The sequence below is a fragment of the Gopherus evgoodei genome, chromosome 2 (genome assembly GCF_007399415.2).
Source record: "Gopherus evgoodei ecotype Sinaloan lineage chromosome 2, rGopEvg1_v1.p, whole genome shotgun sequence".
NCBI lineage: Eukaryota > Metazoa > Chordata > Testudines > Testudinidae > Gopherus > Gopherus evgoodei.
Window position 1 is genome coordinate 72,958,668 of NC_044323.1, and position 20,948 is coordinate 72,979,615.

Sequence of the window (20,948 nt, forward strand, 5' to 3'; positions counted from 1 at the left end):
TAACAACAGCCAGGGAGGATAGCTGCCTATAGTTCATGCATACAAAAAGGGGCTGGGGGGAAAAATGGAATGAATAATTCATGTATCAATCACCACTCTGTATTATGATATCTCTTTCCCACCCTCAGCATCTCAATTTTGTTTTTCAGACTGTAAATTTTTTAGAGCAGGGTGTGTCTTATATGTTTGGACAGGGCCTAGCACATTGCGAGTGCTACTGCAACGTAAATCAGTGTAAATAATTGCTATTGTTATTTACAGTCTGTTGTGGCCAATTTTTAAACCAACACTTAGGTCTAAATCTGTCTGAGCTGTAGTGCTATTCTTAAGAGAAAATTAGCTCCTACTGTTCAAGTTGGATAGGATCTTTCCTGGATCTACTAAGTACTTTTATTATGCTATTATTTCTTCATGATAAACAACATGGTTTTCAGTCACTACGTTTTTACTCACTTTCCAGGAAGGTTCTGTAGTATCGTACAACATTGGGATGATAAAGCTACAATAAGAAAAAAAAATTAGACAGTTGGAATTAATGTTAGATTGAGGGCACAATTTTGATAACATCAATCTATAAATTGAGCAGAATAGCAATAGTTTTAATACAAATATTATAGAAGTTTCTGAAATGTGTATTCCAAAAAACTTCTGGATTTCAGAGGGTTGTAACTAATTCTATCTGATAAATGTGCCTTTGCCTTAATGGGCATATGGGACATAGCAGACAGGATTTCCTCTCCCCATTTGCCCAGATGGCATAAGGACTCCCTAATCACAGTCACTCTAGGAGTTGACAGGGTAGGCTGAGCCACTGTTGCCCTTTCTCCCAATTTCAGACTTGGAGGGAAGGTATATTACAAAAACCGGGCGTTGAAGATTACACTTCTTCCCCACAAAACCAGGAAGCTGGGAGAACAAACAAGCTGATTCTGACTTAGCCCCTTAGATCGGTGTGTAGTGATAGACGCGATAAATCGATCCCCGAATGCGCTCCCCGTTGACCCCAGAACTCCACCAGGGCGAGAGGCGGAAGTGGAGTGGACGGGGGAGCAGCATCCATCAATCCTGTGCCGCGAGGATGCGAAGTAAGTCAATCTAAGTCGATCTAAGATACATTGACTTCAGCTATGCTATTCCTGTAGCTGAAGTTGCGTATCTTAGACCGATATTCCCCCATATCCTCCCAGCAGAGTAGACCAGGCCTAACAGTGGAAGGAATGGAGGAAAGAAATACTGGGGCAAAGCCATTAAGCCTGCACAAAGTCCCCTTTGCTTCAACAGATAACCCTAAATCTGATTTGCATTCAATATTGTTTTTAATTTTAAAATCACACTTAGGAGAACTTGTAAGTCACAACAGTAACTTTTTTGGACTAAAATCTGACAATTTCAAAGCCAAGGAAACTTAATATGGAATGAAACACTGACCAACTTTTCATTAGGCTGTTGCTAACAAATTATGCTCTATTATGCTTTATTAAAGGAATTATTTTAAATTGTTGAATACATCAGTTAACAAGCTCAGAATTTCCAAGTAACAATAAGGGCTTGTTTACACTGCAGCTAATACTGAATTGTTTGCAATGTTTGGAGTTATGTAGATGGGCCACTGGCATTTTTTACATTGTGTTGATCAGACTAAAAACACCAGCAGCAGCTGGCAGCCTATATACACTAGGGCTCCCAAAAACACAGCTGAGCTGCTGTTAGTGATGGTGAGAAATTTTTAGAAAATGTCCCCTAAAGAAGGGTTTATGACACTTACCTGTTCTTTAATGATTGTTAATTCAGAGACAATGTTCTTTACACTGCTGTCTCTGTCTTTTTTGTCCTTTCCAAATGCTGGATTATGTAAATTGACTTCTTTCATTGCTAGTAGATTTTGGCCACTATGTTTTCTAACCTACAGGGGGGAAAATGTGTAAAAATTAACAAAAAAGGATGGGGTCAGAAAGGACATTAATCAAATATATGTGGTGAGTTCACTGAGTCTAAATCTCTCTCTCAAATTCTAAAGTAATTATTCTTTCTGTAGTTAGTGTGGTATCAGCTAAATAGTGTTGGAGACCAATGATGCAGTTAGCAGTGTCCTGCAGGGTTTGCTGAGATATTTTAAATAACTTCATAGATGCTCTGTGTGGGGCTTTGCAGAAACAGTGGTGTGAATCCCTACAGATTACACAGATTTGTCACACTTTCTAACAGACAGAACTGCTGTCTGTGAAAAGTAGTACAAAGAAAAAGAGTAGTAATACTGATCACTGTTGTTCTGAGAAACATATTGGCCATTTTTACAGGTACAAATGGTGTCAAACAGATTCACAATAAACCTAAAAAATGGTGGAAAATACCACAGAAATTTCAACAGAAAATTGTTAGTTAATATAAAAAAGCAAGTTTACCTTATAAACACTTCCAAAAGCTCCACTGCCGAGATGATCTAAAATCGCATAATTGCCTATGTATTTTGATGGTGCTTTATTCTGATTAATGCTTTCAATACTTTCAGCAATTTGCTTCAGTTCATCCTCCTAATTATAAAATTTTTTTAAAAATGCAATGTTGATGATTTACATGTGCAGCAAACTGAAAAGAATAGTTATTTATTAACCTGAAAAAAATTGGAAATGTTGTGCTTACCAGTAATGAATTTATCTTTGATACCAGCTCTTCATAAGCACTGATATTACGAACATAATGTCCAATATCAATGAAGATCTCAAACAAATCAGTTGGGAAGAGTCTAAAAATGTTTAACATTTTTATAAATTTGGAGTGTTCATAACAGATTACACACCGCAAAGACTTTTTAAACTAATGTATTGCTACTCTTTATTTTATAACCTAATTATTATTTTTGACCAGCCATTCAAATGTTCCTAATCTCAAATAGCCACCATCTGGGACTACAAGGAACTTCCAAAGGTCCCAGCTGGGATTAGGACATTATTTTGCTGGATACTGCATAAACATAGATCCTATTCCAGACAAAGGTGGAAATTCACTGAAGCCAATGGAGCTCCATGTGGATGCAATGGTGTATCTGTGCAATTCTGTACAAGTTCTTATATTGCCCCATCACTGTATTATCTCAGCAACTTCCAGTAGAGCATTAAATGATGTGACCAATACCTGTTTATGTGCAGGATTGGGGCTATAATCCTTATCCCAGTTTTACAATCAAAAAGACACAAAACAGACAAAGGGTAGGGAATGGATTTACAACACACAAGCCAATTAAAAAAGTGAAGAATTGGCAAAGCCTTGTAAGTTACATGTTTGGTTGGTGTTTTGTTGTTTCCTTTTTCCAACAGGAGCTATAAATAGAGTGAGGAATGGCAGGAATGGAAATCAGGAAGTAAAGGAATTGCAAAACGAAGGATAAGGAAATGGCTCAGTCACACCTCAAGCTCTACTAGTACTGTACAATCTATATAGGCTGGAGCCCTTCCAGGAAAAGAAAAACTGGCCAGTAAGATGAAAAGTGAGTGTGTATGTTCATAATTCTATCAATTTAAGTCTTTCGATAACAACTGATGGATAGATAAGAACTACCAAAAGTCACAGCCAATTTGCAGTTTGATTGTCATTCTTATGCCACAGTTTGGCATTTGGTTACACATAACCTTCTTATTCTAACCTTCTGGTAAAACTCTGGTAACACCTTTCTAGTAGAGATGGTTATTGGTGGCAGACATTTTTCTTCATGTAGGGTCATATTTCCCAGCACCCAGCCAACATAAACATGCTTGATGTAGGATTAGTTCTCAAAAGAGATGGGTAAAGAAAGAATCCACTCCTCCCCAGCTGCTCCATATCTGGTACTGTAGTTGTGAGGTTCCATGTTGCTTCTCATGCAGCTACACTAATCTTCTGGGAAAAGGCTGATGGACCTACACAGTGGCAGATCCAACAGTCCTAACTTCACTTTACCTCCAGCTTGCTCCAAAGCTTGCTACATGGAAACACATGAGCAGCCTCTATAGGGCTGGTTTCTGTAGAGTTCCTACGATGCAGGCCTCCTCCACTCTCTAAATCCTGCCTCAGATCAGATCCTGAATCAGATTTTGTTTGTTTGTTTTTTTCTTGTTCTCTGAAAATCAGTTACTACATTTGAAAACTGAGCATGACATTAATTGAGAAACCATACCTTTTAAAAAGATGTCTATTTCTTTCCATACTGAAGAGAAACCTCAAGGCTCTGAAAGCATAACACTGGCATGGAAGAAATGCTTAAATTAATAACAAATTATATACAAATTAAAATGCTGCTCATAAAACAGCAAGGGCCCTAAACATATTTTTTTAACTTTAATTTTTAAGTAACTAAGTAGGCCAGGCTATCAGCATGGTAATCATTCTCAATAAACCAAAAATAAAAAGCTCTATACTTTAGTCACAAGCCATCTGCTTCAGTTCATGCTGTATTTCCAATGTGGGCAGGCCCTCTTGAAAAAAAACTGGATCAGCGTAGCTACATTAGATACCGAATAATTTTATTTCTGCACTGCTGAATTTTAAAGCCACACTCTGCTCAATGACTCCAGTGCAGCCCAATGGGGTTACATTTAGATAACGGAGCAGAATTTGGCCCTTTTTTCTGGAAACTGAAGTGTAGAGCCCTAAAAATGTCAACAGAAGACAAAAACAAAAAACAAACAAAAAGCCCTACGTCTACAAGAATCTGAAGATCAGACACAAGAATACACTTAATCTAATTTACAAAAAATGATCCACATAGCTCTATTTCTATATAATCACTATTAGAGAAAAGAAACATTAAAAAAAAATCATGACAGCCTTGGGTGAAATTAGAGTCTCCTAGTTAATACAGAGAATTTTAGGTAACTCTACTTGAGTTCTCCCCAACTACATCCATCTACCTAAGCCAATGCAAAAACTAGCTAACTAAACAAAGATGACTGCAGTGTGTAAGTCAAAGGAAAATGAGTTACCAAGACTCTAAAATAGTGGAAACAATAATATAGATCTAAATAATATTCAAACTGTTAGATTACATTCATGACTAAAAATCCTATTATGGGTCCAATCCAGTCATCCTTACTCAGACAGTAGGAGTTTTGCCTGAGTAATGACTGCAAAACAATGAAGGAGATAGAAGCTAACCACTGTTTTTGAGGGAAACAGGGCATGAATCACCAATACTGCAAGGAAACAGTCTTATTTAAAGAGCACTGTTTTTTCTTACTCCAAAATAATTGCCCTTTGAACACAGGAGAAACATCCACGTTGTAGTTACAATATTCTTCTGAGACTCACACAGTCAGAGGGGTCTGTCAGTGTGGAGTAACTTGCAGGATTGGAGCTATAGTTATTACTTTGAAGGTTCTCCTTTTTAGTGACTGTGCATAGACCCTAATGTAGGAAGGAAGCAGGGTTGTATGACTGAAGCACAGGACTGAAAATCAAGAGAACTGTCCTCCATTCACAGCTCTACCACAGATCTTCCTTGTGTGACAGTCAGTTACCTCCCTATTCATTTATTTCCTACCTGTAAAATGGGAATATTACTACTTTCCTTCCTCACAGCAGTATTCTGAGCTTAACACTTTAATGTCTGTAAAAAGCTTCAGATTTAAGGCAGCATATTCTTTACATACTGAATGAATAGGGAAAAAATGATTGTGATATCATAACTACTCCCCAAGTAATGAATTTTGATTCCTAAAGAAGTAGAAAGAATGAAGAGACTGATTAGCAAGACAAAGGTCTTGGGCCAAATTGTAAGAAAAGGGCCACGAAATTAATAAAATTCACAAATATCCTGGAAATCAATAATTATGAGAAAGGAACTATAGAAAAGCAGCATGAGATGTTAAAAATGGTTTGGATTAAAGACAGATTTCTGATCATTTGCCTGGATGTGGTGGGATTTCTGTTTAGTATATCAGCACTGTCACAATAAAACCCTTGTTACTAAATTAACTGATGTCACTTTATATTTAAACCATACTACATTCACTCATGATCTATTGTAAAATATAATCTCTTGTAACTTTATGCTGAAGTACTAAATTGGAGTTAACAACACATTTGGTAAACTGATCTAATTAAAAATATGTATATATTTGAAGCTATTGTTAAACAGATGCCTAACTGCATTAAATTAGTTTCATAAAAAGATTATATAAATGTACTCCTTCTTTAATTTTCTTCAAAGGATAATGTTACAAAAAGTTTTAAATTAATTTAAGTATTATTAAAAAAAACTTTAGTGCAGATGATAGGCACTAGTAAACATTTGAGATTGCAGTCTCATCTGTTAATCCGTAAAGAGTACATGCAGCATACATCAGCAGTGTAAGATCCCCACACTTCTCCAGTATCTCTCAAGCCTGATCTGGAAGGACTATTATGGGAAAAGGCAATAAGAATAGCCATCTTTTCCTCTCTACTAAGAGTGCCCATTAGGTGACAGTTATGGTGATGATTTTAACGACATGGACAACTACTCACTAGAAATCAGAAAGACACCGAATTCATTTCTCAGAGGCCACAGAATAGCAGCCAGATAGTTAACAACTATTGGTCACTACCAACGTGGGTTGACTGTAACCAATAAATTTACGTAAAATTACATAAACACAGAAGCCATCCGATCTTTAACAAACAAAGATTGGTCATCTTGCTTTTTAATTTACATTACTTTATGTTGTGTTTTGCTATACTTTATTTAACAATCACAGTAAGGTGCTCCAACTCAAAAGAACTGAAGTCAGTAGCATTGTGTCAAGTGTTTATCGGCTTTCAGTGAAAGCCATAGGGTTGACAAAGGGAGAATGTACATTGGGCTGTCTGGAAAGTGGGATTTCATCACATCTAAGGCTATGTCTACTCTACGCAGCTTTTGGCGACATGGCTGTGTCGCTACAGCTGTGCCTCTAAAAGGCACGCAGTGTAGCCGCTGTTTGTCAGCTCTTCTGCCAACAAAATACTGCCACCCCCAGGAAGCAGCAGTAATGCTATCAGCAGGAGAGTGCTCCTGCTTATCAGCAGGAGAGTGCTCCTGCTGACAAAACATTGTTCACACTGGCACTTATCAACAAAACTTTAGTCTTTCAGGGATGGAGATTTTAACACCTCTGAATGACAAAAGTTTTGTCTTTCACTTGTCAGTGCAGACACAGCCTAAATACACTTTCTCTCTATGTTACATAGGATACAAGAAGCATGAAGAGTTTTATAGTAGAATAAAAACACATAAGGTCATGATTTAACTTTTACTTTCCTGTGGTATAGCCATCTGATATTTGTTTCATGTATTTTTTAATAAAGTGGTTAATAAAGTTGCTACTGTATATTAAAATACCAAAAATCATAAGATAAATTTCCAAAGACTATGTAAAGCTTTCAATGTGAAAGAGAATTACCTGTAATAAATTAGCTTTTACTGCATTCCTTTGTTTGTTTGGTAAAATCAGTTTTGCTATTGTATATACCCCATTTTCCTGGAAAAGAAACATAAAGGAAAGTCATCAATGTTAGTGCTGCTCTAGGACAGAACTGCAAACAAAATTAAATGTTACTTCATGTAAACAATTCAGAAGTTAATGTCAATTTGAAAAGTTCTTAGCCATCTTTTATACACTAAGTTTTAAGGTAGGATCACTAAAAAGCTCATAAGAGCAAAACCATCATTACTTTAATTGTAAACTGATCCTGCACGTGAACCTTTGCAGATGGACTCTGAAGCCATGTTGAGCTGCACTGAAGTCAAAGGGATTGCACCACTAGAGCTCCCATCATCCACTGTTCATTTTGGAATGTCATGATCAGAGATTTATGCACCAAAAAAGCACTGAGCTGGAATAAAACCCTATGTGATTGTTTTGGAAATATGTCTATGTCCCCACTCCGATTCTGTGAAAATCATGTTGTAGATTAGGGGGAAAAAAAAAGAGACACGTACTGTTTTTAACATTTAATCTGACTTAATTATAAAAACAAAAAAATGGATTCCACTTAAGATAACATGTGTGACTCAGACAAAAATGGTTTCCTAAACCTATATGGTTTCTATAATTCTAGTGTTTACAGTGGCAGATTTATTTACGGGTCCAGAAAGCCTGTACTCTGGGTCCCTGGCCAATTTTGGGGCCCACCGCAGGAGCGCTGGAACCTGGGTACAAGTGGATGGGCCACCAATGCCAGAACTGTGATCCCACATCCTGCTCCTATTCTTCCCCTGAGGCCCCAACCCTCACTCCTCCTCTTTTCCCTGGGGTCCCACCCCCTGGCCAGGCCAGAAGCCAGAGCCGGGCCATGGTAAGAGCCACCACGTAAGCCCCAGTTGCTGTGAGGAGCCCCAAACCCTCCAGCTGTCCCGGGCACACCACCTATGGCAGGTGGAGAGTCCAGGGCTCATCACAGTGGCCTGGGTTCTACGGGCCCCTGTGGCTCTTACCATGGGGTTCCATGGGCACCTGTGGCTCTTACCAGGGGTTCTGTGGGCACCTGTGGCTCTTACCATGGCCTGGCTCTGGCTTCTAACCTGGCCAAGGGCAGGACTTTGCTGGGGAGAGGAAGAGCAGGGTGTGGAGCCCCACAGCAAGGGGTAGACTAAAACCTCTTTGTGCCCAGGGCCCCGATAAATCTTCATCTGCTTCTGAGTGCTTAAGCTATACAAGGAGTTAATTTTTTTCAGACTCTTTTCCACTCCTCCTCTTGCCTACTAGGCACCTAAAGTATTTCAACACCCTGTGCCTGTTCTATCTAAGCACTCTCCTTCCCTTTACTCCAGCAGTTCTCAAATTGTGGGTCAGGACCCCAAAGTGGGTTGCAACCCCATTTTAATGGGGTTGCAAGGGTTGGTGTTAGACTGGCTGGGGCCTGAGCCCGAAGCCAAAGCCTGAGCCCCACCACCCGGGCCCAGGCCTGAAGCCTGAACCCCTTTGCCCAGGCCCGAAGCCAAAGCCAAAGCCTGAGCCCCACCACTCGAGCCCAAAGCTGAAGCCTGAGCCCCTTCGCCTGGGCCCACAGCCCAGGCCCGAAGCCCAAGCCCAAGCCGCACCGCCCGGGCCTGAAGCCCAAGCCCGAGCCGCACCGCCTGGGCCTGAAGCCGAAGCCCAAGTCCTTCTGCCTGGGCCCGGAGCCCAAGCCCCACCGCCCAGGCCCACAGTCAAAGCCCAAGCCCCACCGCCCAGGCCCACAGTCAAAGCCCAAGCCCCACCGCCCAGGCCCACAGTCGAAGCCCAAACCCTTCTGCCTGGGCCTAGAGCCCAAGCCCCACCGCCAGGGGCCGAAGCCCGAGCCCACCATCCAGGGCTCAGGCTTTGGATTCAGCTTGGGACGGCAGGCCTCAGGTTACAAGCCCCATGGTTTGGGATGAAGCCCTTCGGCTTTGGCTTTGGCCCCTCCGTCTCGGGCACTGAGACTTGGGCAGGCTCATGCTTTGGTTTCCCATCCTGGGGCAGTGTAATAATTTTTGTTGTCAGAAGGGGGTTTCAATTCAATGAAATTTGAGAACCCCTGCTCTACTCCCTTTAGGTATATCTCTGCGTTTAAAGCGAATGTATTGATGATTTCACTCATGTATCATTCATGGTCTTGACTTAAAATGTAGTATATAATAGATGGCTATGCATTTTTTATTTGGCATTAATTACTGAGTTCGAGCCCCTTGGAGTGTGCATAGGATCCATACAAGAGTCCACTAATTAAAACCATTTTTAGAACCAAAATTCTAGCCAATTAAAATGATGTCACTTGTTAAAATCCACAAGTCCAGAGATGAAATGCCAGAGTGTACATGAGCCTTAGAATTTATGTCTGTCAGTCAATTCCAAGACAATTTTTTCTATCCTGAATATGCCTTGGGTGAGCGGCTAGGGGTGTCCCATTTTCTCTTTGGGAAATACGGTCACCCTACATATACTGTACTCCTTTCATAAGGGCAATAAACTGTACATTGTGGCTGCATGCCTTTGGCTGTCTTTCCCAGCAGCTGCAGGCCAGGATGACTTCTAAGCTGGATGTACAAATGGAAATGCTTTATTCCCACCTCCATATGACTCCATTGAACAAAATCAGGAATTTGTGAAAGGTGAATGTAACTAAGTGGCTTGTCCTATAGGCTGGAGAGCCTGGGGCTAAGCCAACCCTGGTAACGGAATGAGCCCCACCTGAGGAGACTCAGGCAATTCTCTATACAGAGTAGAAGGTGGCTGCATTAAAAAGGGGAAGCCCAGAGAGCTGCGTTGGTGGACGCTTCTGGGCCAAAAAGGAAAAGGCTCCTGCAGGACCAGTACTCTTGGTGAATAAAGCCCAGTGTGACTAGGAGGCCGCTGTAGGGGTGGGAAACCTTGCCTGTGTTTGGGACTGGACGTCAGAGCCCCAGTGAAGGAGAGCTTGGAGGACTGGCTGGGAAACCAGACCACGATGGAAGAAAAGCCCTAGGGGTGAAAGACAATGCCAGAGGTTATGGGTCTATTACTGTGAGATTCTGGGGCCTGGAATGTACAAGAGGTCAGACTAGATGATCATGATGGTCCTGTCTGGCTTTAACGTCTATGAGTTTATGAGAGTTATAAACCACCAGTACAAATGCACAAGGAGACACAAGTAAATAAACAAGAGATATGAAAGTGATAAAGTCTTCCTACCTGTACTACTTGGTGAGCATTAGTGTTATTGAGCACCAGTTCAGTAATTGCAGCACAACAAGCTAGAATGAAAAATCATATATAAATAGTCAGGACCAGATTCACAAAGATACTTAGGTTCCTAAAGATGCAGATAGGTGCTTTACAGGATTTACAAAAGTACTTAAGCAAGTTAGGTACCTACCTCCCATTGACTTACACTAGGAATATTAAGGAAGCAGTCATAAAAAGTACACAAGAAATATGTCCCAGACAGACTCTGATATTAGATGCATGCTATTTCTTTGAGAGGACCGTGATACTGAGAGCTACTAACAATGTCACTTGAGCACTATTGGGTCCTGAGAGGTGAAACTGAAAGTCTGAACAAGTTCTAATACATTATCCCCAGGATAAGCATATTATGAGTAGGCTTGGCAGAACTTAATTTGTTTATTGTTGTTTGTTAATATTGTTTATTTTAAGAATTTTAAATTTTTTTTATCGACTTAAATTGTCACAGTTGTGTAAAATTATGGGTTTTAAGCATTTTTTTTAGTTTTTAGCTATTTACATTTTCATAGCTGCAAGAAATCATGGGGGAAGGGTCAAATGTGTAGGGGAGGTCAGACAATTATTTAATAACAGTAGACATTCAGATTTTAAAAGTTAAACCTTTATAACAGTTAAAACACAAATTGTCAACATGACATCAAAATATACAATGTATATATACTTAAATCAAATTCTAATAAGTTCTCAAGCAGCATTTTCCTTACTTTGCTTATCTGTAAATTTTATTATTATTGATATGTTGTCAGTTTGTGCATGTATAGTGGAATCGTGTTTATCAACATTTACTGATAAAAATCTAATCCTTTCAAGGCTATTTATGAGTACACTAAAGTTGAATATGAAGTAAAACTTTAATAACTGAATTTAAATTTTCCTTGAGTTAAAGCAGGAGTTTAAAGCAGAAACAGCAGTTGAGCTCTTGAATACTACTTCCTTCATTTTGTGATGAAAAATACATTGATATTGCACATCTAAAAAAACCTCACAGCTGACCTGATTCTCCTCCTCTGCAGAGTGAATGTAAAATGATACCATTCTGATCTGATAACATTGCATCCCACTTTGCACAGGTATAAGTGACTATACAAAATGCAAAGCTGCAGAAAACGAGGCCCAATATATATACCTGCTTGAAGGGAGAAAGTATTTTCTTGTATTTCTTGAGGACTTAAATCTTCTGACAAACGAAGCTGTTGGATTCTCCCTGCTGCATTTGCACTAGATAAGCTCCCAATAGAAGAACGATCAGAAACTAGATTTCTATCTCTGGAAAACAAATCACTGCGTAAAATAAATATTTAATAAATATCTTTGTTAATAATTTCTGAAATTTGCCTGGATTTCTATTTCTGTCTCCATTCTCTACATCTACATATATTCCACAATGAAAAATTTTAAAAGCACTTATACATTTCAAATTAACATCAAAAGCATCAGATATAAACCATACAGTGAATGGGTAAACAGTTTAGCCCCCTTTATAGTTTCAAATAAGACATTGTGGGGAAGAGTTTGAACTGTAACCTAAATTTACTAAAGCAAGAACTGATGTAGGGTGTCCAACTATAAATATTTTAATAGGGCCTGATTTTTAGAGGATTTTCTGAAAATGAGGCCTCTTGAAAATAGCTTAAGTTGGACAACCAAAAACTCAGGTATCCAAAATCATTAGTCACTGTTGAAAATTTAGGCCCATGGTCTTATTACTAGACTGAAAACTTAACATACTATAAAGGAATTCATAAATCCAAGTAACAAAATAGATGTCCCTTTCTACCTGCCTAATCAACATGGAAACTGTATGGACACTAACTACATATTTTATCTCTATTTAATTGATTTAACACAGCAAAGCCATGTTATACTTTTGAAAAGCATAGTATATTTGAAAAAAATACACTTCATAGTCATTAATGTTTGAATTATCCACCTGTTTTCTTTTAATTTCTGCAGTACGCAAGGTCTGCAAATACCGCTAGAAGCTTTTTTATACATTGCCCTGGCTGGGATAATTCAGTCAGTGTTAGTCCTGCTTTGAGAGCAGGAGGTTGGACTAGATGACCTCCTGAGGTCAAATGGTTGTGTGATGACCTTAAAATATGAGACGAAGTCATTGACAATTATATTGATCTTGAAGACTGAAGACCTACCCCTGTAATATATGGAGGAGTTGCTTGATACCGCCCCAAATACGGATTTCCATACTAGTCTCATGATCTTCACAAATCTGTACCAGAATCCAAACTACACTCCACAAAAGCTTGAGATGATCTGAATGGAGCAAACTGAGCAGGACAGGAACTCCTTCATACAGTTTCACTTGCTCTTTGACTTGTGACTCAGCACAGAGGAGGCGTAGCAGCTCTGCAGTCAGCCTAGAAAGAGATCAGCAACAAATTAAAACCTCACCATATCGGTCACCTATGTTAAATCACCCAGACAGTTAGTTATTATTGGAATTCCTATTATATTCTTGTTACTTAGTGCTACTGTATATACAAAGATGCCCAAGTAATCTGTAATACATTTTCTGTTAAGATACATTCAATAAAGTGTCATATTTTATTCACCCATTAAAATGGCCCTAAACTTTATTAAATGAAGCCTGTCACATTTTGGGTGTGCAGGAACTCATAATACTAATAAGTTTGTATCATTTCCTGCACGTGTATTATCTGTGTCTGTTCAGACATGTCTGTAAGCCTCTCTAAATTCACTTCAGATGGGGCTCTGAAATCAGAGATGGTGCTAGAGGGCACAAAGGCTTGGTCTACACTACGCGTTTAAAACAATTTTAGCAGCGTTAAACCGATTTAAAGCTGTACCCGTCCACACTACGAGGCCCTTTATATTGATATAAAGGGCTCTTTAAATTGGTTTCTGTACTCCTCCCTGAAGAGAGGAGTAGCACTAAAATCGGTATTACCATACCGGATTAGGGTTAGTGTGGCCGCAAATCGATGGTATTGGCCTCCGGGCGGTATCCCACAGTGCACCACTGTGACCGCTCTGGACCGCAATCTGAACTCAGATGCAGTGGCCAGGTAAACAGGAAAAGCCCCACAAAATTTTGACTTTCATTTCCTGTTTGCCCAGTGTGGAGCTCTGATCAGTACGGGTGGCAATGCAGTCCCCAATCCAAAAAGAGCTCCAGCATGGACCATATGGGAGATACTGGATCTGATCGCTGTATGGGGAAACAAATCTGTTCTATCAAAGCTCCGTTACAGAAGACGAAATGCCAAAGCATTTGAAAAAAAATCTACAGGCTACACAGTGCTGCGTGACAAGCGTAATGGGAAGCCAGAGACTCAGATGGATGCTCATGGAGGGAGGGAGGGGGTACTGAGGACTCCAGCTATCCCACAGTCCCCAGCAGTCTCCAAAAAGTATTTGCATTCTTGGCTGAGCTCCCAATGCCTGTAGGTTCAAACACATTGTCCGATGTGGTTCAGGGAATAGCTCGTCAATTTACTCCCCCTCACCATGTGAAAGAAAAGGGAAAGAAATCGTTTCTTGATTTCTTTCAATGTCACCCTATGTCTACTGAATGCTGGTGGTAGACACGATACTGCAGCAGTGAGGAGCAGTATCCACTCCTCTCCCCTGCCTGGTGGCAGACGGTGCAGTAGGACTGGTAGCCATCCTTGTTATCAACCCGTGAGTGCTCCTGGCTGGCTTCAGGTGAGGCTGGCCGGGGGCCCCTGGGTGAAAACAGGAATGATTCTCGGTCATTCCCAGTAGATGGTACAGAACGGCTGGTAACCGCCCTCATCATAGCAACTGGGGGCTGAGCTCCATCAGCCCCCTCCCTTTCCTTTGTAAGAAAAGATTCTGTCCTGCCTGGACTGTCATAGCAGCGGCATGCTGGGCTCCTCTCCCCTGCACCGCATAATGTCCTGCCTGGACTGTCATAGCGGTGGGAGGCTGCCTCCCCCTCATTTTATCTCACTAACAAGTCACTGTTTCTTATTCCTGCATTCTTTATAACTTCATGACACAATGGGGGGGACACTGCTACGGCAGCCCAGGAAGGTTGGGGGAGGAGGGAAGCAATAGGTGGGGTTGTTGCAAGGGCACCCCCCATGAATGGCATGCAGCTCATCATTTCTGCGGGATCTGGCACGGAGCAGTTGTGCTGTCTGATTCACTGCTTCTCTAGCACACTTGCCCCATATTCTAGGCAGGACCGACTCTATATTTAGAAACTATAAAGGAGGGATTGACTTGGGGAGTCATTCCCAGTTTTGCCTTTGTGCCCTCGACTGACCTCAGCCAAGGGCACCCATGATAGCAGCAGACAGTACAGAATGACAGATAACCATCATCTCATTGCCAATTTACACCGGCAGCAGACGGTACAGAACGCCTGATAACCATCTCTGCTATCATGCAAAAACAAACGAATGCTGCTGTGTAGCGCTGGAGTATCGCCTCTGTCAGCGGCATCCAGTACACATATGGTGACTGTAAAAAAAAAAAGCTGAATGGGCTCCATGGTTGCCATGCTATGGCGTCTGCCAGGGCAATCCAGGGAAAAAGGGCACGAAATGATTGTCTGCCGTTGCTTTCCCGGAGGAAGGAATGACTGATGACATTTACCCAGAACCACCCGTGACAATGATTTTTGCCCCATCAGCCACTGGGCTCTCAACCCAGAATTCTAAGGGGCGGAGGAGACTGCGGGAACTATGGGATAGCTACGGAATAGCTACCCACAGTGCAACGCTCTGGAAATCGACGCTAGCCTTGGACCATGGACGTGCACGCCGAATTAATGTGCTGAGTGTGGCCGCGTGCACTCGACTTTATACAATCTGTTTTATAAAACCGGTTTATGTAAAATTGGAATAATCCCGTAGTGTAGACGTACCCTTAGTCAGCATGAAACAATTCAAACTCCAGACTCTGCAACACTGCAACTAATCAAGTATACACAACCCTTGAACTGGTGGAGACCCGTGTCTTGCGGGTCCCTGCAGTTGCAGGGCTGGCAGCACCAGCCCTTTGCATTATTGTGTTAATATTCAGTGAAGCTGGATTCTGGTTCCATTGATAATACTTTCCAGGTGAACTCGTTAGCCATTGCTGTCATTTCTCTGAATTCCTTCTTTCTTTTTAATGGATTACAAGTAGTGGTGGATGAATTTCAGAAGGTTCATAGGTTATGGTAGAATAACCTATGGTAGAATATGGATCTTCCTCCACACTTGTGTTCACAGAATTGGCTGGAAATGTCACAAGAAAAAGTTCTCGCAAGATTTCCATTACTTCCTCCCTCCACAATATGGCTAGAGACACCACAAGAAAAGGGTATTTCACTGTGTTTTGGCTCTTCTACTTCAATCTGGAATCACAAAGTGCTGAAGTGTACAAAAATGAAAATTCATATTTTGAACCTTCAAACTTAGCTAATTTTTCAACTTCAATTACTTCTTCCTTGAATTTGAAACTTAAGACTACTGTAGTCACAGAGCAGTATTCAGCAGAGAATCTTTTCCGTCATGGTCACTCCTTTTTTTTCTTTTCCATAATGAAGTAGTATTTTTTTTTAAAAGTTAACCAGAACCTTTTTCAAATATGCCAGAAGATTCAGTTTGTTCCTGTTATTTGGTTTCCGTGTCCCTAATTATAAGTTAAATATGCAATAGAATCTCTGTTTTAAAATGTCTGATATTCTTTGGTGAGTGGAATGCAATCATGTCTGAGAGAGTGTTTTTGTCTTGATGTTTTGTACTTGATACCCAGTGACCACTTTACCACCAGTTTCTTTCAAACATGGACTTATCAACCCCAATCATCAAGTCCAACTGAGCTGTGATGACTTTAAAGTAGGTAGGAATATCTTTGTACACCTCTGATCTACAAGACTGTTGGGATCTGAACCAGTCCCAGGTATAAACTAGAGCAGTCTCAGGGCTGCTCTAATTTATGCCATGTTATAATGGCCCCCAAGTGAAATACTACAGTCCAGCTCTTTAGCCATGCCTCCAGCTCCCACAGGTGGCAGTGGTCTAGTGCCCAGGGAATTCTCAGTTATCCTTTAGGGCAGCTTTACAGTCCATTTATGCTGAATTGTAGACTAGGATGTAACCCATCAAAGGGAAGAAAGACAATAACGTACTAGATAACCACCAAAGAACATTTTACTGCATCAATATCTGATTTTAAATGCCACAGTTTTGAAACTTTACCACTCTAATTAAATAAATGCAATATGTCTGTATATCAAAATAAAATTCAAAACAGAGAAGTATTTAACATAATTAGTTTATAAATAACCTTTTAGACAGCAAGTCATATTCATGTAATATCACCAGCAAGTTTTCTACAATGGCGAGCTCACTGATCTTCTCCCTACATTCTGGGCTAAAAATGGGAAAAAATTGGATGTTTACATAAAATAAAATTATATGAAAAATAAGTTATTCTTACTTAACTTCTGCCCACTTATACTTCATCATCCATTGCTTTGGCTCACTGTCTTTCCTTATGGCTCAAGTAATGATGTCACATTGTATATTCAGGTTTAAAAATACAAAAATAAGTTGGTTCCACACTGACCCTGCATAAGTTTACTCTTTTTTTTTTTTTTTTAATAATACAGATTGTTTTAGTGAAACATTACCATGGTAAATAAGGGGGAAAGGTTAAATATTTAATATGCTTAGAAAACTAACTTTGAAAAACTAACTACGAAAGCAGGGGTTTAATTTTTTATTATGCAAATATAATGTCTTCATAGTTTTATTATATTCAATTACTATTTTGCTTATCCTGTGTAAGTGTAAATAAAAGTAGTTTATATGAGGAATACTCAATGGAAGCTGCAATTTACAAGTGAATAACTGAATTTACAGGGCATCATAATTACCAAATTCTTTTACTCTAGAAGATTATAATAATCTAGGCCCTGATTCAGAAAGTATCCATATTCAGAATAACACTTAAATATGTGCTTAAGTCTCATTGACTTCATTACTTAAAGTTAAGGACTTACTTCTCTCCTGACTCAGTGCCCTAATTTGAAATAACTGCTTACCCATTATATAGGATGTTCTTTTCAGATAAAATTAAGAATCTTTAAAAATAATTTAAAAGAGTATTAAAGAGTACTCGAGTGAGGAAAAAATCAGTTTTAAATTACTACAAGGAAAAGAAAAACGTTCAAATGTACTAAAAGAAGCAGAGTTAACTGAAAGTGGCCTAATTATTCTGACAAAGAAAACAGCATTTTTGGAAAGCTGCTGAAGACAATAATGGATTTAAGAAAAGCATAGATTACAAATTCAGCTCTTATCTTCCCTAGTAGGGATTTGGAATAAGCATTCTTCTGAATTGAGAGTGGATTTTACTTTTAGGTGATGTCTACACTAGCACTTATGTTGGCAAAACTTTTGTTGCTCAGGGTTGTGAAAAAACACACCCGAGGGACATAAGTTTTGCCAGCATAAGCGCTCATATGCACAGCGCTATGTCAGTGGGAGAAACTCTCCCGCCAACATACCTACCACCACTCGTTGAGCTGGTTTTATTATGTTGACAAGAGAGCTCTCTTCCTGTCAGCCTAATATGGCTGCACAAATGCTTTTACAGCGGCACAGTTGTATCGGTACATCTGTGCCACTGTAAGGTTGTACGTGTAGACATGGCCTAAGTAAACCAGAGAACTTATGTGTTCTTTTGGGGGTGAAAAATTCTGGTCTTTGCAGGAGTGATTTGTGCAATGGTATTTGAAAATGAATAACCTTTCAACATCAGGTTAATGATATTCAGACAAGATAAATGTATTTCACTCCCAGTGTAAAATTAAATGGAAGACCAAAATATCTATAATTCTGATTATCTTGGGGAGCGGGTGGGTGTTAATACAGAATGCAAACCAAAACATGTTTCAAATGCCTTCTCTCTCTCTGTGTAAAATCTCTAAAGCATGAAGTTGTTCTCCAACTTTGGAAGTCAATAGAATAATAATGGAGAACATCAACTCCAAGGCCTGCATAGTGACTGCAGGATGGCACTGTATGGCCCTAGTCTTGCAAGGTGCTCCAACATGGGCATAGGGTCTGTCTTGAAGGATCAGGGGCTATGTGTAATTAAACAACTGGAAAAAGTAAGGTCTTGATCCTGCAAAGGCTTACACAGATGGGAAGAGTGCTTCTCCCACCCATCCAGAAGAACAATAAAAATGAGATGGGCCATCAAGGAATAAAAGGATTGGTAAATAGCCCTACCAGACCTTGGAAATACTACATGCAAGGAAGCTAATCCTATGGACTTGGAGGCTTATAAAATAAATAAAACAAAGGTATAGGAAAATTTGTCATCTCTTTGCTGTTTGAACTCTCACAGGGCTAGGAATACTCAAGTGAAGCCAGAGATTCCTGAGGGTTACCCCTGGGTCTGTCCTGAAAGACATTTTGAATTGACAGGTCGCTACAACTCTGTCACTCTTAGAATTTAGATTGTAACTAATTTATGCCTATATGTTTGCTTACTTTAACCTGTAAACAACTCTCATTTCTTTTTCCTAGTTAGTAAACCTTTAGATAGTTTATTATGGGATTGGCTACAAGTGTTGTCTTTAGTGTAAAATCTAGACCAATTGATCTGGGGTAAGTGACTGGAAGCAACCTCAATATTTCGTGATTTTTTGGTGTAAGTGACCATTCATCACTAAGTCTAGCTTGCTTAGGTGGCAAGATAGACTGGAGAGTCTAAGGGGACTGTCTGTGACTCCATGGTAAGACTTGTTACAATGATCTAGGAGTTCATATTTGTTATTGGCTTGGTGAAATCTAATTACAGTATTTACCTCCCATTTTGGGTGTATGCCCTGTTTTTTGACAGTCTACCCTGAGGTAGGCACTCACGGTTGTGAGCCACTCCAGACAGACTAACACAAGCATATGCCTCCGCCTCTTCAGGACAGAGACTTTAGCTTGTATAGTAACACTTATCTCCCAGTAAATGTCAGCTTCAATATTTTGGCAAGACTTATGATTAATTGCAAGCAACAGCTATTAAAATGAACTTACCTTTCTGCTAAGCTAGTAAGAGCAAGGAGTGCACCCAATAGCACATTACTGTCTCTGGCTCCTAGCAAATTTACTAAAGTCTGGAAAATTAGAGATTTAAAAAGATAAATCTATATACATGATGTGTTTTTCAATTAGGACCCTAAACATGCATATTCGTTCAGTAAAATTTAAATGCCATTAAAATAAATAAATGTACATATCTAGCAAAGAGACTAATCATCATTGAATGCATGACGAGCCTTAGAGATTTCAAATAAATATATCAGAAAAACATTTTGCTCTTTTCCATACTTGCCAAGTCTTAAGGTCAGGAAAGTGTGTTTCTCCTCCAACAGTCAACACAGTATCTGAAACAACTCAAGTGGGGTAAAGCAACTGCCCCGCTTAAAGTACTAAGGGTGGCATCTGCTGCTGCAAGACACTGAGAACCCTGAACTTAGGTCCTACCAAATAAAAAGCTTTTTAGTTTATATTTAAAATAACTATGTTTGTAATTTTAAGACCTGACATGTATTCTGTTAATAACTCAGATCTTAAAGTGATTTACATATTTAATATTTTTATAAATGCAGTTGTGGTTTTCTAAAATAAACTAGTTTTATATTTTTACTTGTTTTAAGCCTGCCCTATTTCATGGTCTGCTTTTTTCTCTCCTGAACCATCTGATGTAAACAAATTGCCTTCATTTTGCATCAGACTTATACCATGAAACACTAGTTCACTAGTACTGATCTCAACTGTTTCTAATTATGGCCCCAAATCTACAAACAGATCGCACTAAGTGCACATCCCTGCCATCATGATGAGCCCCAATGAGGTCAAGAGTGTTCCACACACGTCTGTGGGAGAGTATGTCTATACTGCAATTAAAAACCTGCAAGTTGCCTGTGCCAGCTGATTCAGGCTTGTGGGGCACGCTGAGCAAGCAGGTGCTTGGGGTGGCCAAGGGGAAGGGGCAGCACGTCGGGCTCTTCGGTGGCAATTCGAGGGCAGGTCCCTTGGTCCCTCTCAGAGGGAAGGCCCTGCTGCCGAAGTGCCACTGAACAAGAGAGCGGTGTGGCGGAGCTACAGCCGAATTGCCGCCGATCACAATCGCAGCTTTTTATTTTTTTATTATTATTTTTTCCGCCGCTTGGGGCGGCAAAAACCCTGGAGCCAGCCCTGGCTAAGGATCTGTTTAATTGCAGTGTAGATGTTTGGGCTCAGGCTGGAGCCCAAGCCCTAGGGCCCT

At 40.0% G+C, this 20,948-nt stretch overlaps 1 protein-coding gene across 5 annotated transcripts in view; it reads right to left on the reverse strand.

Annotated features, from left to right (window-relative positions):
• The window catches only part of NEK10 (NIMA related kinase 10), a 172,434-nt gene that overhangs the window by 111,340 nt on the left and 40,146 nt on the right, over positions 1–20,948 (reverse strand). For all 5 annotated transcript variants that reach the window (XR_003998829.1, XM_030550992.1, XM_030550991.1 and 2 more), the window contains 11 exons: positions 19,715–19,794; positions 16,959–17,045; positions 12,827–13,051; positions 11,803–11,942; positions 10,623–10,684; positions 7,392–7,469; positions 4,151–4,215; positions 2,641–2,743; positions 2,403–2,531; positions 1,766–1,903; positions 454–499 (listed from right to left, as the gene is read on the reverse strand). Coding sequence is in view for 4 of the 5 variants with exons in the window: in XM_030550992.1 (XP_030406852.1) it covers positions 454–499; positions 1,766–1,903; positions 2,403–2,531; positions 2,641–2,743; positions 4,151–4,215; positions 7,392–7,469; positions 10,623–10,684; positions 11,803–11,942; positions 12,827–13,051; positions 16,959–17,045; positions 19,715–19,794 (1,153 nt within the window). In the remaining variant the exon portion in view is untranslated. The remainder of the gene's footprint in view (positions 1–453; positions 500–1,765; positions 1,904–2,402; positions 2,532–2,640; positions 2,744–4,150; positions 4,216–7,391; positions 7,470–10,622; positions 10,685–11,802; positions 11,943–12,826; positions 13,052–16,958; positions 17,046–19,714; positions 19,795–20,948) is intronic.